This window comes from Carcharhinus amblyrhynchos, chromosome 2, assembly GCF_965287045.1.
Source record: "Carcharhinus amblyrhynchos chromosome 2, sCarAmb.v2.hapA, whole genome shotgun sequence".
In the NCBI taxonomy this organism is placed as follows: domain Eukaryota; kingdom Metazoa; phylum Chordata; class Chondrichthyes; order Carcharhiniformes; family Carcharhinidae; genus Carcharhinus; species Carcharhinus amblyrhynchos.
This window is the reverse complement of record NC_137325.1, coordinates 114,583,389-114,602,138: the sequence shown is the minus strand read 5'-3', so window position 1 is coordinate 114,602,138 and position 18,750 is coordinate 114,583,389. Positions and strand designations below refer to the sequence as shown.

At 44.2% G+C, this 18,750-nt stretch overlaps 1 protein-coding gene across 1 annotated transcript in view; it reads right to left on the bottom strand.

Annotated features, from left to right (window-relative positions):
• Window positions 1–198: 198 nt before the first annotated feature.
• Window positions 199–18,750, bottom strand: part of gpr158a (G protein-coupled receptor 158a) — a 454,718-nt gene continuing 436,166 nt past the window's right edge. Inside the window, exons 10-11 of the mRNA XM_080211391.1 lie at window positions 4,557–4,703; window positions 199–3,214 (exon numbers count right to left, since the gene is read on the bottom strand). Coding sequence (XP_080067517.1) covers window positions 1,301–3,214; window positions 4,557–4,703 — 2,061 coding nt within the window. The 3' untranslated portion in view covers window positions 199–1,300. The remainder of the gene's footprint in view (window positions 3,215–4,556; window positions 4,704–18,750) is intronic.

Below are 18,750 nucleotides of genomic sequence, written 5' to 3'. Positions count from 1 at the left end.
ATGATTTTGCAGTGACACGATTTATTTAATCCTTTGACGAAACACCAATGAAGATCCCTTTGATCAGCTTCCATCGTTGTATTTCAATTGTGACATTTCAAGCCCCGTGACAGCGTTGTTGCCCCATCCCATTGTCTTGCGAAATCATGAAGAAGCACGTGTAAAGTTTTGTATAATATAAATGTAATTTTTATTGCGATAAGGTACCTTATTTACGTGCTGCCACAAACCATAAAAGAGATCTATCAAATACTCCCTGGTGGATGCCAGAGCTTGTCAGTAGATAGAACAAGCACAGAATACAGTGTACAGGATACAGCCTCACTCACAATACAATTCAGTACAATCCAAATGCTAAAGGTCAGAGGTTTAGCAAGATGTCAGTCCTACCAGCCATTTTGCATGCAGAACAAAGAAGCAAATATATGAGGTCACAGATTTGATCCTTTTAGGTGCTACACACTGCAAACGCTAAAGATAGTTGAAATTTATGATAATGGGTTATTGTTTAGAGCTGTAACACCTTTAAATAAAGTTGCACAAATAGGTTGATTGAAGAAGTGCAAACCAAGGATTGTCATGTAATACAGCAAATCTTCATATTCAGGGACAGGGAGTGGGGAAAGAATCAGCTAATAATAAGTAAGCTGAAGCTGGTTATATTTCACTAAGCTAGGTAGGACCACGGATTCCACTATTAAACAGTGGCTATGTGCACGAGGGATAATCTTTGTGGGCGGGAGAGAAAATAAACCACAGGAACCTACTGCTTCATATATCAAAAAATCTCCAACAGCTATCGATACCAAACTATAATTCTCAGGGAGTACATAAGAATCTGTAAACACCAGTTAAAACAAAAGGTCCACAATATAAACCACACTGAATACAATAGTATTTCAAAAAAGTTTATGGCTTGTGAGCCAAGTCATAGCCCACTGTTGTCATGGTTACTGGTTAATAAACAGAAAGAAAATGGCCCCCATTCATTCGAACAGGTGCTTCAGGTTGGTGTAACAGTACATGACCATTGCATAAATTAGAGTGGTTCTGTCGTACAAGTGTTTCTAAATACTAGAACATTCCGGAATGCATGTACACCTGACAGAATATGTCCTTGTTAGAATTGTATGCAGATGAAAGAAAAATGAGGAAATGAAGGCTGTAATACAAATTAACTTGAATCCTGCTTTCACTGTTTCTATTTGTTCTTTTAATAAAGTACATGTTATTGATATGGAATTCTCAGTTTCATGGTATGAAAACTTTCACTTTCGGAGCAAATTGAAGAGATTTATTGTCACACATCCTTTCCCGATGTTTGACCGTCAAAATCCCAAGGACAGATTGAGGCCATTTTTGATGTACCTTCATCAGCGCCGTGTGAATTTTTACTGTCCTTAGCTGCAGCTGTGCTTCCTTCCATCACCTGTTGACTGGGGCCGCTTTCCTCGGAATCCCAAGGACATACTTCGGCACGTTTACCTCTTTCCTTTCCCGATCCATCGTTGCTTATGTTTTTGCTCTTTCCCGTCGCAGAACCAGGGGTTATTTTAACATCCCGAGGACAGCTTTCCGCCGCACTAGATTTCTCCACTGGGTTTTCATCCTTCATGTCCTTTTCCTTGTACTTTCCCTTCACTTTTGCCTTGTCGTCTTTTTTCTCTTTTGCTTTCTCTGCCTCCTTGCCTTTCCCGGTAGATACCAAGGTTTTCACGGATATCCCAAACCCTTTTATCATTGACTTTTTCTGGGGAATGCTGCTCAGTAGAGAGGCTGAGGCAGCTGAAGCTGGACTCTTCTCCGACTCTGCTGACTCTGATGGTGCAAACTCCCAAGGACAAACATTTGCTCTATTAACAGAATCTTGTTGTAGGTTACTGCTTGACACTTGGGTCACTGGCATGGTCTCCTTGTCCTTTCCATCTCCCCTTTCTCCTTTATTCCCATCCCCTTTCAGGATCTGACTTTTCTCCGATGCCTTGCTTGGCATTTCCTTGAGGTCACAAGGGTGAAGCTCAGACACCTTGGCTACACTATTTGAATCCATATCTTTCACAATGGGAATGGTTTCAGGCTGCTGAGACATAGTTTTCTTACCCTCCGGCAGGGCTGATGGTGGCTCCTCGAAATCCCACGGGCACACTTCTGATTTCTCAAGGTTGCCTTGTGTTCCTTGTTTTTGCTTAGCAATGTTTTCCCCAGATTTGTGTTTGTTGGTGCTCTGAACCTTCACATTTGAATGCGAATGTTGGATATTTTGTGATTCCACAGGTGCAATAGATACATGTTTTTGAACTCTAGATTCTGAAGGAGTAGGTGACTGATCCTGTAACTCCCATGGACAGACCTCAGCTTTGTCAAATGGATCACTCAGTCGAGTGTTTGCTGTATCAGGGCTAATGACAGATTGATTATTGACATGTTGCTTCATTATTCCAGCTTTTGGAGCTCTCCTTGCCTCCTCAGAAATCGAAGTGTGGCTCAAGGAGTTTTTAGGTTGGGGTGCTTCCATGTCATTGCTTTCTGCTGAGGGATGACTTTTGTTAGCATCTTTACCTCTTTGCTGTCCTTTATAATGTTTGGTATGTTCGTCCATGCTTTGTGCTTTGCTGGTCATTCCCAAAGTCTTTTCCTTTGCACTGGCAATGACGCTGAGGGATTTCTGCAACATGTATGTTCTTGGATGCAAGGGTTTTTTGTCTAGACTTAAGTTATGTGCACTCGCGGATTTGCATACCAGAGGAACGGATTCGGCAGAGATGCTGTCTGCCCTCTCGTGCACCTTTTTGGCTAACTTTGGTGGATCTATGAGTCCAGCCTCCAAGCTGGAAACTTCCATTTTGTCTGTCGTGGAAATGTTGGAATCTTCACCTTGATCTCTCACGTGGTCATAGCTGCTGAGAGATTTTTGCAGTAGTAATGCTTTATTTTTCATAAAGTCTTCTTTTGTTTTCACGCTCGAGCCAGTGGGATCAAATGGGTTCCTCCTAGCAATACTGATGCTGTTCCTGGCTATAGAAAACTCTGAATGTTCCTTGTCCTCTTTGCTGCACTGCCTACTCACTGTCTCTGGGATTTCAGTGATGCGCCTCATGATCGATCGTCCCAAACCCTTCTTCGAGCTCCTCTTCTTCTGCAGGTGTGGATTATTAGCTGTCATCTTTTTCCTTTTATAGATCTCCAGTTGTGCGTACAGTTTCTTCAGCTCATCCTGCAAGGAGAAAACAGTAAATGCTTACATCCGAGTATAATTTGCAACCGGACTCTTTTTATCACGTAACACATAATCAACACAAAGTTATACATCAGCTTCCAGGAAAACAAAGATTGTTAATTCAGCAATAAAATCCATGATAATAAAAGCCAAGTATGGAAGATGTTGGAAATTGGGAATAAAAAAAAGAGAATGTTTGAAAAACTCAGCAAGTCTGGCAGCATCTGTGGAGAGAGAAATAGCGTTAACGTTTTGAACCTAATATGGCTCTTCTTCAGGCAGAAGCTGTTTCACCAGGATGTTGCCTGGTCTCAAAGGTGTTGGCTGTGAGGAAACATTGAATAAACTAGGATTGGTTTCCCTGGAAAGACGGAGGCTGAAGGGAGACCTGATAGAGGTCTATAAAATTATGAGAGTTATAGAATGGCTGGATAATCAGAGGCTTTTTTCCCAGGATGAAAGCATCAATTCAAGGGGGCAAAGGTTCAGGGTGAGAGGGGGAAAGTTTAAGGGAGATATGTGGGGGAAGTTTTTTATGGAGAGAGTGGTGGGTGAGATGGAAGAATTTTGGCCTTCCCTCTCCTCCCTGATGCTGCAAGATGCTGAGTAGTTCCAGCACCCTGGAGTAGAGTTTTGGTCTCCTTACTTGAGAAAGGATATACTGGCACTGGAGGGGATGCAGAGGAGATTTGCTAGGTTGATTCTGGAGTTGAGAGAGTTCGCTTATGAAGAGAGAGTGAATAGACTGGAACCCATACTCACTGGAATTCAGAAGAATGAGGGGAGATCTGATAGAAACATATAAGATTATGAAGGGAGTAGATAAGATAGAAATAGGTGGCTTGTTTCCACTGGCGGGTGAAACTAGAACTAGGGGGTGTAGCCTCAAAATAAAGAGGAACAGATTTAGGACTGAGTTGAGAAGGAACTTCTTTACCCAAAGGGTGGTAAGTCTGTGCAATTCCCTGCCCAGTGAAGCAGTTAAGGCTACCTCATTGAATGTCTTTATGGCAAAGATAAATTTTTGAACAGTAAAGGAATTAAGGGTTATGGTGAGTGGGCAGATAAGTGGAGCTGAGTCCATGAAAAGATCAGCCATGATCTTATTGAATGGCGAAGCAAGCTTGAGGGGCCAGATGGTCTACTCCTGCTCCTAGTTCTTGTGTTCTTTCATCTGTTCTTTTTTCATATTTTAGATTTGCAGCATACACAGTATTTTGCTTTTGTGTGAGCATAGCTTGGTGTTTACAGGGAGAAATAAATCTTTCTTTCACAGTCAATTAAGAAATAAAATTAATTGCTGAACTTGGCAACAGGAAAAGTTAATTGCTTTTTTTACCCGAATGTCGTCTGGATCGAGGCTGTGCTCACTCCATGCTGAGGTGATACTGCTGTTTAAGTATGAACCTGATCTGCCCATGTCTAGTTCATCTTCATAGGCCTCTGTTGCTATGTCGTCTCTGGGGTTGATGCCTGCTTGAAGATACTGGAAGAAAAGAAAAATAAAATAATCACATGTGGACCTTATTTGGTTGAAAACAGAAATTTGAGTCTTCCCAACACAGGATTGTTTCAACCAACCAGCTCTGTTACATTTGAATTGTAAGAAGTCTCACAACCCAGGTTAAAGTCCAACAGGCTTATTTGTTGCAAACGCCACTAACAACCTGACGAAGGAACAGCCATTCTGAAAGCTAGTGGCGTTTGCTACAGATAAACTTGTTGGACTTTAACCTGGTGCTGTGAGACTTCTTACCGTGTTTACCCCAGTCCAACGCCGGCACCTCCACATCATGACATTTGAACTGTTACAGGCCACTTAATTTCAGCTTCAAATGCTCTAAAGCTGATAAAGATTTGAGCCAGTGGCTTATTTCTAATCATTACATATCCTTACGTAAACCTTGAATGAGCAGAGATGTATGCTTAGATAGTTAATGCAGTTCACCTCTAGGCATCAAACAGGAGACTTGGGGAATGCCACTGATTTTAGGAATAGATTCATTATTGGACAGTCAAAAATTAGATGTCTCTTTTCCTTTTATGATTTCAGGAATGACTTGATAATTCATCATCTATCCCCAATGGCAAGCTTGTGGTGCAGCGGACAGTATCCGTGTCTTTGAGTCAGAAGCTCTGGGTTCGAGTTTTGGGTGGCACGATGGCATAGTGGTTAGCACTGCTGCCTCACATTGCCAGGGACCCAGGTTCGATTCCCGGCCTTGTGTCACTGTCTGTGTGGAGTTTGCACATTGTCCCTGTGTCTGTGTGGATTTCCTCCGGGTGCTCCAGTTTCCTCCCACAGTCCAAAGATGTGCAGGTTCAGTGAATTGGTGATGCTAAATTGCCCCTTCGTGTCAGGGGGACTAGCGAGGGTCAGGGGGATAGGTCTGGGTTGAATTGTGTTCAGTGCAGACTTGATGGTCTGAATGGCCTCCTTCCCGCCTGTATGGTTCTATGATTCTATGAATCCTAGCCAAGGAAGCTGTGTTCATAACATAGCCAAAAGGTTGAGTATCAACCTGCAAAACTCTTCCAACACGTGCCAATGGCAACTGGTAAGAGTGGGAGAGACTGCTGGTCAACCATGCTTGATGCTGAATGGCGCCCCTCGAACAATAAGCCTCAGGTGACAGGCTAGTGACCTGTTCAGGGATAAACTAGTTATGGAAACAGATGAAAGTCTGCCTTGTGCGCCATCATGTGCCGGAAGATAACCAAATACATCCATCCCCAACAAGGGCAGTGGAAAAGTGAATATATTTCAACCTTTGTTTTCCAGTCTCTTATCATGTCAACCAATAGTCACCAACTTCCATGAGTTTCCTCATCCTTTACCAATATTCATGACCTCACCATTGTCTCTGATTGCAAATATGCTACATCTCCTCATTACAAAAGCTGCTTGAGAGACATTTAGGGAAGAAACTTAACCCTCCACCATTGTAAATTCAAGGATTCCAATCAGATGAAAACAACATCCTGGCCTGAGTTTGCTCCATTTCCACCCACCACCATTTTCTCTTTGCCAACTTTCATATAACCGTTACAGTGCAGAAGGAGGCCATTCAGCCCATCAATTTTGCACCAACAGCAATCCAACCCAGGCACGATCCCCACAACCTCACACATTTACCCTACTAATCTCTCAAACCTACATATCCTGGGACACTAGGGGGAATTTAGCATCACCAATCAACCTGGGGCAACACGGTGGCACAGTGATTAGCACTGCTGCCTCAAGCACCTGAGATCAGGGTTCAATTCCGGCTTTGGGTCACTGTGTGCAGAATCTGCACCTCCTCCTTGCGTCTGCGTGGGTTTTCTCCAGTTGCCTCCCACAGTTCAAAGGTGTGCAGGTTAGGTGGATTGGCCATGCTAAATTGCCCCTTAGTGTCAGGGAGACTAGCTAGGGTAAATACATCGGATTTTGGGGTTAGGGCTGGGAGAGATTGTGGCTGGTGCATACTCGATGGGCCAAATGGTCTCCTTCTGAACTGCAGAATTCTATGATGCTATAACTTTTGAGTCAATGGAAGCCCTTGCTATATGTAGATGTCACCAGTGCTGCGACATTACTCTGCTTAAACCATTGGCCAAACTGACTGGGAAATCAGCAGAACAGTCAGGAGAGTTCAAGGTATGCTTCAGGAGGATCCCTTGAGAGGCAGATGGAACAGCAGTGTATCTGCGAGGTTCAGATAGAATTTTATTGAGTCTCCGCTGGCCTCCTCTTCCTCCTCCTTCCTTTCTCTCTCTCTCTCTCTCTCTCTCCTCATATTTTTTGGGCAACCCTAACCCCAGAACCTAGCTGACGCTGGGCACCATTCTTTTAACTGAGGAAGTTGTCCTGCACCCACCTGCCAGCCTTGACATCATTCCTGCTGGCTTCATGCAAGTAGGTGACAGATGTCAAATATTAAAGTGAGGGCTGACAGTGAAAACCAGCCAGGTTTCACTCTGTCCTCTCCTTCTGGATACACTGCCTGCGTTGGGCCTCCCATTCAGCAATCCTGCTTCGAGTTAAAATTGCTCTTTTTGCTTCTTTTTTAAACTGCAGCAACTATTAACTTTCCATAAAGCTCAAGATTTCCTCCCACACTCCAAAGATGTGTGGGTTAGGTTGATTGGCCATGGTAAATTGTTTTTAGTGTTAGGGGATTAACAAGAGTAAATGCATGGGGTTACAGGAATAGGGCCTGGGTGGGATTGTTGTCAGTGCAGGCTCAATGGGCTATGAATGCCCTCCTTCTGCACTGCAGGAATTCTATGATAATCCAAGACTTGAATCTTTGAATCTCTTGAAATCTTGAACAAGATACAGAAAAATGCTTCCCATCTCAAAGGTGGTTGTTCCAAATTTCATTTGCACTCCTGATATTCCCTTGGGATTAATGTAAGTTTTGTCCGTAACTTTATTCTGCGTCACTGATGCTCAAGAGCCTCCCTTTACTGCTCAGTATCTAATCATATGCTTGCACAACAGACAAACCATGTCAACAAAGTATCTTCCATAAAACTGAAAGCTATAACCTCATATGCAGTCTTCTCCAACCTTGCAAAAGGAAGACTGATTAATGTGCTTGCCAAATATAAATCAACAAATTGCTTTATTTTACGATTGTTAATAATTTACAATTTCAGTCAGCCTTCTACCTTCACACCTTCGAGCAAAGAAATGAATACAAGTGTCATGTTACCCCAGTCAGCGGATGAAATATTATGTTTCTAGACGTCTTCTCCTTTAACCCTGTCTAACTCTATCTTAAGAAGTTGCTCATCCATCTTCTCAACAGAGTTTTCACGCATAACTTTAGACCCTATTCTTTGTTCTTTGGTTAGTCACAAAACCAAAGGATGTGGAATATATCTGGATAAGATGTGGAAAGTGTGCTGAGAGCGGGTCCAATCTTTCTGTCTCTCCCTATCTGTGGATTGATCCTGAAAGCTGCAAATGAAATTGTCTTCTCTCTACCTCGGGGTGGTAGCTTCCCCTGAAGCACCCCTTGCTGGGTTCAGGGACAGAAGGACATTTGAATGTCGTCAACCAAATGTTGTCCATGCTGTGCCCACATAGCCTTGTCCAGCAGGTGGTGGTTCTGGAAAATTCAGGGATGTTCACCATTGTGGATCGAAAATCTTGGGCTATGGGCCAGCAATATCCATGTTTCCACTCCTCATAGAATCTCTACAGTGCAGAAGGAGGCCATTCAGCCTATTGAGTCTGTACCGACCATACTTGCACCCAGGCCCTATCCCCTTAACCCATGCATTTACTCCAGCTAGTCCCCTGACACTAAGTGACAATTTAGCATGGCCAATCCACCTAACCTGCACATCTTTGGACTGTTGGAGGAAACTGAAGCACCCGGAGGAAACCCTCCCATGCAGACGCGGGGAGAATACATGGGTGAGGCTCAATTAAGGTAGCACTCATTTGGTTGGGAAAATCATCCCTCAATTGTATAATTTATTTAAAGTTATGGAATTTTTTTTATTCATTTGTGGGAAATTGGCTGGCCAGCAAAAAGCTGGAAAGTGCCACCGTCAAAGGATAGCATCAGAAACTAAAAGAGTTCTTATAAGGTGGGTGGATGAAACACAGAGTGATGAAGCTTGGTCAAAGATCTGAAAGAAAAGAGACACTGTTGAGCCAGAGGAGAGGGAGAGGTGTTCGCCTCTCGGCAATCTTCCACTGGAAGGGGATTCAGCATCAGAAAATTTACTGGCATTCTGCCAGGAATTACCACCACTCCTCTCTTATTAGTTCCAGAGGATGGCAGCATCAAAGTAAAGTTTATTTATTAGTCACAAGTAAGGCTTACATTAACACTGCAATGAAATGAAATTCCCCTAGTCGCCACAATCTAGCACCTGTTCAGGTCAATTCTCCGAACCAGCACATCTTTCTGAATGTGGGAGGAAACTGGAGCACCCAGAGGAAACATAAGCAAGCACAGGGAGAACGAGCAAACTCCACACAGACAGCGGCCCAAGCCAGAATTGAACCCGGGCCCCTGGTACTGTGAAGCAGTGGTGCTAATCACTGTGCTAATGTGCCACCCAATACAGGAGGAAAGCGAAATCAGGTGGGTTGCTAGACTTTGTGTCCTTGCCATGATAAACATACAATGTAGTAGACAAGGCTGCCTTCTGACCAGTGCAGGTCTTGTGCAACAATGGGCCTCCCCTTCATCATTTTCTGTCACTAGACAGCCCTATTTCAGAGGCAACAACAGCCAATTGCTTAAATGTTGGCCTCTGCAGAACTCAATTTAACTACTGAATCCTTGGCCTGAATTTTCAGGTTGGCGAGTGCTTGGCGCCTGTCATCCTGTGAGTCAGCGGTCATGCCTCTCAGGCATTTAATGCTCAAATGTGTCTTTGTTGGCAGCAGGGGGGACTTCTGTCTACTCTTAGATGGAAGCCCACCTTGGACAGCTGTAAGCCAATCAGGTTGGTGCTGTTGTGGCCAGAAGTGGTGCTGCAGTGCAGTGCCTGAGCCTAAGCCGCAGGCCCATAATCCAGATAAGCATCAGGGGTTCCAGGGCGGGAGAGGCCTGAACTTGGTGTCAAGGGGTAGGCTGAGGGTAAGGGGCGCCAAAACTCCCACATTCCTGACAGGAAGGTGCTCCAAATCTGAAGAACTGGAGATGTCAGGGGTAAGTTTTTCACTCAGAGGGTGGTGGGTGAGTGGAATTGGCTGCCGTCGGTGGTGGTGGAGGCGAACTCGTTGGGGTCTTTTAAGAGACTTCTGGGTGAGTACATGGGATTTAATGGGATTGAGGTTATAGATAGGCCTAGTAGGTAGGGATGTGATCGGCGCAACTTGTGGGCCGAAGAGCCTGTTTATGCTGTAGTGTCCTATGTTCTAACTTTCAACACGAGACCCCACACCCTTACTTCCTGACCGAGATCAAGAAAGTTCACTTTTTCGATTTAGCACCCTGATCCAACCGGCACCTGCCAGCCTAAATATTCACACCGGGTGGGAAAACACCCACAAGTGGCCATGAAAGGGCATTAATAAGAACATGTCTGATGCCTTGTGTGCTCTACTGTGAAATTACCTCTGGGTCAGGGCGGGTGGAATCGTGTCCATACAATTTTACGCTTCGCGCAACCATCACCTCACCCTCCCCCCCCCTATTCATTGGAACCTCCCTGGGGGTGGGGGAGGTATTAAATTCTGGCTCATATTTGTTAAAAATTATTTTGGATCTTTTCCTGCCTCCCACAACCCCTCATAAATATCTAACTGTCTTTCAAAGACAATAGGGGGGGTTGTGTTGCAATCTTACAGTTTGCCTGTGAAAAGTGTTTTGTTGCTTCACCCTCCCACACATGGGTCTAATTTAAACCTGAAAGTTGCAGTTTGTTGAGGTTTTTGAGTGCCGCGATGTGATTTTAATGAAGACCCATGGGAGGCCTGAAAGACGTCAACACGCCAGAGGAACCTTGAAGGATTATTTGGGATGTTAGGAAGGGCAAGATTACTTCTTCAGCCCCTAGAAGGAATCTTTGGGCCTCCCCTGACCCAAGCCTCCCTAAACCGCCATCTTGCTGGGAGTTCAGACCCAGCCTGAGCAGTTGGTTTAAGACCAGAACTGTTACTTTGCATTCATTCTGACCATGGGGTGGGGGTGTGCCGTCGGCAGGGCCAGAAGATCCCACAGGCGTGAAGAGTCGGAAGATCATGCCCACTGCCTCAAATCACCTCTCAAATGTCTCCAACTTAAGCATCCCATTGTTGCTGGGTGGGTGGAATTATGTCCAGAGAGATTGTGCAGAGGCACCAATACATCAAGCAACTGACATGCGCTGGAGTGCGAATCTGCTGTTTGCCCTCCTTCTAACCTGCCTTTACTTCCCTGCTGAAACCCAGACCTCAGTATCTTCATTCTTGAGCTTTAACTGTATGTAGCAGTGCGCTGAGCAGCCCATTACTTCATTGACCTAATCTTTAAACCAACACAGGGCATTCTTCCAAGAAGCTATCAGTATTCAACAAAGGGCTCAAATTCAGCGTGCCTGCTTTTTGTCACAGATACTTCCTGTGTAAAACAGAAAATGCTGGAAAATCTCAGCAGGTCTGACAGCATCTGTGAAGAGAGAAACAACAAAGATTCACGTCTTCGCTCTGACCAAGTCTGATTTAGACTTGAACGTTGGCTGTAATCTCACTTTCGAGTCTAAATGACCCTTTGTCAGAGTGAAGACTTGAGCTTCTCTCTCCACAGATACTGTCGGACCTGCTGAAATTTTCCAGCACTTTCTGTTTTTGTTTCAGATTCCAGCATCCAGAGTATTTTGCTTTTATGATTGTACCACACCTGGGTGGGTGGGGGCAATACCTGGATATCACTCTGAATACTTCCATTTACCCTTCAGTCCTATCAACTCTAGATGGTGCTGTTGCTCCTTCATGCTTCACCTCCCTGATCTGTGTCTCTAGGTGGCATTACAAGTAAAGCTTTATTGAGATTTCTGCAGAGTTTCATTCCATGGGCTAAATAAATAGGCCTCATAATTCAGCTGGTTGTCAGTTTCCTGTCACCAAGCACCCTTTATTATACGCCAGGAATGAGACTGCCCTCACAGCTCACAGCTAGGTAAGTTGACATCTCACGATCTAAACAATGGTCCAGGTGAAGTGACAGTTTTAAAAGTCCCTGCTGTATGCTTCCTATTGGGCTCTAAGGATGCTCTATTCCATGAATAGGGAGACCTAACGAACATCCCCCATGGCCTTTATGGCCATTATAATCTCTCTCCTGCCTTGGGTCCAGGTCTCTCCCAGCACCTCCATTGATTCCCTTACTGATAAAAAAATCTATCTGCCTCACCCTTAAATATATACAAGGACTCTGCCCCCACAGCTGTCTGTGGCAAGGAGTTCCAAAGACTCACAACCGTCTGAGAGAAGAAATTGCCCCTCATCTCAGTCGTAAATTGGTGCCCTTTGATTCTGAGACTAGTCCTGTGGTCCCAGACTCTTCCATGAGAGGAAACATCCTCTCAGCATTTACCCTGTCAAGCCCCTTAAGAATCCTATAGATCACCTCTCATTCTTCTAAACTCCAATGAGTAGAGTCCCAACCTGTTTAACCTTTCCTCATAAGACAATCCCTCCACACCGGGGATCAGTCTAGTGAACCTCTGAACTGCTTCCAATGAAATAATATCTTTCCTTAAATAATGGGACTAAAACTCAGAGTGCTCCAGATGTGATCTCAGTTCCTGGTATAGTTTGGGATAAACTTTCTGGAATACTTACTAACTTCAAGGATTTCAGCTCCATATTCTCTAGGGGTTGGTGCTTCCTTGATAGCCTTTACCTTATCTTCTACTGGATATAACCCCTTGCCACCTACTCAGTAACCTAAATTGTTTACTTCAGCTGCTTGGAAAACATATTTCTTCAAGCAAATTCCTGCTCTGGAAAATCTCTGCAAGACTTCCTCTAAGTTGGCCAAATATTCCTATTTTGATGACCCAATGATGAAGATGCCATCTAAGGATACTGTGAAGTTGAGTGGCCCTTAGAGAATGTTCTCCATAACTCCTTGTAAAATGGCACATGCTGACGAGACTTTAAAAAGTGGGTATTACCATAAAGTATGTTGATTGTCACATATTTCCAGGAGGACTCATCTAATTCAAGCTGAAGATAGGCGTGGCTCATGTCCAACTTGGAGAATGTCTTGCTGTCTGTGAACTTAGCATACAAATCTGTGATCTGGGGCATACAGTACCTATTGAGTTTGGAGACTTGATTAATCATTAGGTTATAGCCCCCACAGAGATGAACTGATTTATTGGGCTTAAGAACAGGGACTACAGGGGCAGCCCAATCAGCCTTAGTATATCTAGACATCCAAGGCATCCTAGTTCAGTTCTCAACTTCTCCAGCATGGAGTATGGGGCTGGTCTTGTCCTGAGATACCTAGGTGCAGTGTGGGGTCAACATAGCTCTTGACCTTGGCTCCTTTTATTTTTCCCAAGCCTTCTTTGAGAACTCCAGGATATCTACTAATAACTATGTACAGCACCCACCCCCCCCACGCCTAACCTGACGATCTCCAACCAGTTCAACCCAATTTGCTGCAGCCAATCTCTCCCTATCCTGTGGCTTGAGAGGGAGGTGAGCTGACTGCTACTAAGTAAGTTACTGGTGCCATTGTGGTGCTTTTTATCTGTAAATGTTCCCCATGTAGGTGGCTAGTCTGGCTTTCATAACTTCCAACCTCAAGAATTGGATGCCAAATTAGAGATGCTTATATATGGACAGTCAGAGGCTTTTTCAAAGGGTGGAAGTGTCAATTACAAAGGGTCTTTGTTAAAGCTGAGAGGGGAAATGTTTAAGAGAGATGTGCGGGGCAAGTTTTCCACACAGGGATGATGGGTGCCTGGAATGTGCTGCCAAGTGTCGAAGCAGGCACATTAGCAGCAGAGTTCAGAAAAGAGGCTCAGGAACTGCAGGGAGCATCAGGCAGTAACTCGGGGGATGGACTCCTTGTAATCTGTTCTCAATGGAGACTGATTGTGTAAACCAGGTGTTAAAGGGCTCTTGTCAACATAGGAACCAGTGTCACCACCTGCCAGTCAAGGAAAGGTAGTGACGACCCTAAAAATATTAGAGAACATATCCAGAAAGGTGCAGTTGCCAGACAACCGATTATTGCAAGCACTGCCAAAGGGCACAGCTGAGGCGAAGATTCAAGAACTGGTGCAGCCTTGTAAAGAAGCCAATGCCAGTATCTGACCCTACCATGCAACATTTAAGAGGCATCTGGATGGGTACATGAATAGGAGGGAATAGAGAGGGAATACAGAGGGACTGAATAAGGGCAGAAGGTTTTTTTTAGTTTAGTTAGGGCATCATGATTGGCACAGGCTTAGAGGGCAGAAGGGCCTGTACTTTTCTTTGTTGTTTGTGGGCAATAATGTCTCACGAATAAATAAAAAAAAATCTTCAAGGAATGGCCATTCACTAGTAATTCTACAATTTTGGGGGTAACTTTTGTTGTAATAATATGATTTACTTGTGGTGTCCCTGTCTCTGGAAGAGAGGATACCTGCATGGTAGGGTCAGATACTGGCATTGGCTTCTTTACAAGGCTGCACCAGTTCTTGAATCTTCGCCTCAGCTGTGCCCTTTGGCAGTGCTTGCAATAATCAGTTGTCTGGCAACTGCACCTTTCTGGATATGTTCTCTAATATTTTTAGGGTCGTCACTACCTTTCCTTGACTGGCAGGTGGTGACACTGGTTCCTATGTTGACAAGAGCCCTTTAACACCTGGTTTACACAATCAGTCTCCATTGAGAACAGATTACAAGGAGTCCATCCCCCGAGTTACTGCCTGATGCTCCCTGCAGTTCCTGAGCCTCTTTTCTGAACTCTGAAATGATGAGGCTATTTCAATGGCTTCCTTTCAATCCAAATTGTGTTCTGCCAACAGCTTCTTTTGGATGGTTAGGTCATTTATGCCATACACCAATCGCTCTCATAACAGTTCATTAAGAGACAGCCCAGATTTGCAATTTTCAGTCCATTTTTGCAACTCAGCCAAAAACCCAGTGACAGGTTCCCCAAGAGTCCTCCCAGCCATGTTGAAGTAGTATCTTTGGAGGATTAAAGGGGGCTTTGTGTCGTAGTGGTTTTGTTATCAGGTCGACCAGCACATTAAACGTTTTTGAATCAGGTGCATCCGGATAGGTCAGACATTTTGTCACACTGAAAGTTGGAGCCCCGCAAACCATCCACAATATCACCTTATGTTTTTGTCTCCTTCAGTGTTGTTAGCATGGAAGAAGTATACTGGGTCAGTGCTTGGTATACTGGGTCCAGTCTTCACCATTGGTGCCGCAGGGTTCACGTTTCTCAAAAAGAAGCATGATGGCTTTTTCAGACAAGATTCTTGATTTATGAAGATAGGAAAAAGAAAATTTTTTTTTCTCATCGCTAATGTAATAATTCACCTGAATGCCAGTTTCCTGTCACAAAGCACCCTTTATTGTGTACCAAGAAAGAAACTGCTCCTGCAGCTCATAGCTGGGTAGGTTAACACCTTGGGGCCTACAACACTGGTCTGGGTAAAGTAATAGTTTTAAAAGCCCCTGCTGAAAGCAACCTATTGGGCAAGCCTCTGTCTGCCCCATAAGGGAGCTCATACTTCATAAAGGCCTCAGGAAGATCTATCAATGATCCCCTGTGGCCTTTCTGGCCACCAGAACACCTGAGATGTTTAAATTGAACCCATTTCTACCCCATCAATCCCCACTCTTCAGGCCTTGAATCTCTGAGCTAAATTACAGAGAAATTTATAAGTGAGGTTAAGGAGAGAGGAGATGGGCTGAGGAATGAGTCAAGGAAATGGGTGGGGATCAGGATGGTGATGGAAAGGAAGGCGATGGAAGGGAGGGAGAGCAGCATTGAAGAAGGTGGAAGGGAGAAAGCACAAGGCAACGATCATGTGTATCCTCTGTGACTCTGCTGGTCGCAGTCTCATCTCTGAGTCATAAGGTTCTGGGTTCTAATCTCCATTCAGGACAAAGAAATCCAAGTTAACACTTCAGTGCATTACTGAGGGTATGCTGTGCTGTCAGAGGTGCTGCTTTTTTGGACATGCTAACCCACGTCCTGATCTGTCTGCTCTAGTGGGTAAAAAATCCCAAGCTGCTATTTTGCAGAGAAGTCAGGGAATTCTCCCCGGTGCCCTGGTCAATGTTTATTCCTCAATCCATACCAGAAAAATGAATCATCCTTTTGTGGTTGCACTCCAGACAAACATTGATGAAATAGAAGCTCTTTCAGTTGTCTGATGTTCCTGAGTGATTTAGTCATGTTTTGATTGCTGCATGCCTGCAGTCAAAGACACCTTGTTCCTTTGGGAAGCCAGATAGAGCCATAAACAAAGCACCCACTCATACTGACTAGCACAGGATTGCCTGGCAAACATTGCATCAGTCACCTGCATGTGTTATCAACCATAAGATCTCACAGAGTCTCCCAGCGGATCCCTGGATGGAGTTGGGGGAAAGAAGTTGAGGATGGTGGGGTCTCTGACAGCCACTGGTAAAGAAAAGCCGCTAGTTAAATTCGGTATGAGTTCTTCCAGTGTGCTGCAAATAACTGCCATCTCCTGATGTAAGGCTCCGCGCCTCCCTAAACCCTAATCTTCCAACAATGTCCAAGAAGCTGATACTCTGTCAGTACACCCTGTGTAGAGATTGGATGTACAAACTTCCAGAGTGGTCAAAGTGTGGAAATGAGCATTGCTGAACAGGTAATGTGAGGAAAAAGCCTTTCACATAAGAGTTTAACTGTGCTACTTCAGGGAATTTTTGGTCGCCATTTCTCCAACTCCCTCACCATCAGTGTCTTTCCTTCTTTACTTTCACTGGTGAATTCCAGACAGCCAAGGAAATCCATACAGCCACAGTTCAACCCAGGTTAAAATTGCTTTACATGGTAGACTGAAATTACTGGGCTGTCTTTCCTGATGGAATCATCTCAATGGAGGACAAGGCACAGCAGTGAAATTGGTGGGTAACAAATCAGTAGGTTGTGGCTGGCTACCAGGTGACTCCTCCTGCCTTCCCCCTATGTTCCCAAATCTACTCATTCCTGCAAGTTCTAACTCCCCTTTTTTTGTAACCACGGTTTCTATAATCTAAGTAAATAATGGTTGCATGCAGGATTGGACATCCTTGAATTAGTGATAGCAGAGCCTGTCCTGTGAATCAAGTGAAAAGTAACTTGCTCTCTTGTGCTTTACGTAAAGGCCTTTTAGCTTCGCTACAATTATGCCTTGCACTCTGTCTGACCTCGATACAGCAAAACATATGACAGGAATACACCTAAACTCGACACACACATATTACACGAGTTGACAAGTCTCATTAAGGGCTGTCCTCTTCCATTTAATTATTGCCAATAAACTAAAATATTATTATCAATGGATGAGCCCTGCCCCAGCATGCACAGAATTTAAAATATATTTTTCCATCCTGACAAATTAAGACGGGTTGTGCACAGGTTACACTCAGATAATGCAAAACAGCCGTGCTTCAATGGATTGCAAACACAGGTTAAGCCTTTTCATGTTTTAATTTGAAAAAGCTACAAAAAGCCACAGCACCGGTCTGAAGATCATGTGATGAGTGTGCCCATGTGATCTGACAGACCATTGAGAGGCCCAGGCCTGTAATGCAGCAGATGTTGGCTTCATAACCTCATGCATAATTTCATACATGTCTGAAAGTCAAGCTCCAGGAGTTTGCCTCATTATGCCATGAGCCAATTACAAAGCCAACCATTCACGCACAGAAAAGTGCACTTCATTAAAATGCATGATATGAAAATACCACTGCAAAAAAAAGGACGCAAAAATAGATTTTTGTGTTGCCCGCACTGTAGCGGTCGGACTATTTGGAAACCTGTGCTAGCTGAGATTGTGCTTGACTGACCTTGCTGGACTTAGTGATGTTGACCTGATTAATTATACACAAGATGCTCCCGGGCCAGAGTGGGGTTGTTGTCAAGAGCCGGTTGCCATTGCGATGTGGGATTATGTGTGTGTCTGCAGCAGCTGCTGCTGTTTGAAGGGACTGTGTCAATCTGGCTGTGTAGAAAGCTGGGAATGGCAGGGGTATGCAGAAGATAAAGCTTCATTTCTTGATGAAGCTTTGCAAGTGTAGCTACAAGAGGCCAAGCAAAGGAGCAGCATCCTGAATGGGACTTTAATGCGTCCTCTCTGCATCCAGAAAATGTTTTGCATCTTCATTCAATCATGTGTAAGCTACCATGCAGAGGGGACATTTTTAGTGGCAGTGTTTACAAGCTTTAAACTTTTATAGAATTACATAGAATTTTATAGCACAGAAACTGACTATGTGATCCAACTGGTCTGTGCCAACATTTAAGCCCCATATGAGCCCTATTATCTGCCCTATTAGCATAACCTTCTATCTCTCCCCCACATCCCCACCCCCCTATTTAACTAGTTTCTCTTTAAATTCATATATATTAACCTTAACCATTCCACAGAGAAATAAACCTGTTGGACTTTAACCTGGTGTTGTGAGGCTTCTTACTGTGCCTACTCCAGTCCAACGCCAGCATCTCCACATCACAGAGAAATGAGATTCATATTCTTACAACTTGGTATCACTTCACATTTCTCTGCATTAAATTCCATCCAACATCTGTCATTTTTCTAAGCTTTCATGGGATCTGGGTGTTGCCGGAGAGGCCAGCATTTGTTGCCCACCCTCAATTGCCCATGAACTGTGTAGCTTGTTTGAGATGGCAGTTAAGAGTTAACCACGTTGCTGTGGATTTAGAGTCACACACCAGGGAGCGATAGCAGATTGCTTTCCCTCCTGGGCTTCAGTGAACCAGGTGGGTTTTTACAACTAAACAAAAAGATAGTTTCATGGTCACTGAAACTAGTTTTATATTCCAAATTTTTTATTAATTGAATTCAAATTCCACCGGCTGCCATAGGGTATTTGAACATGTGTCTTT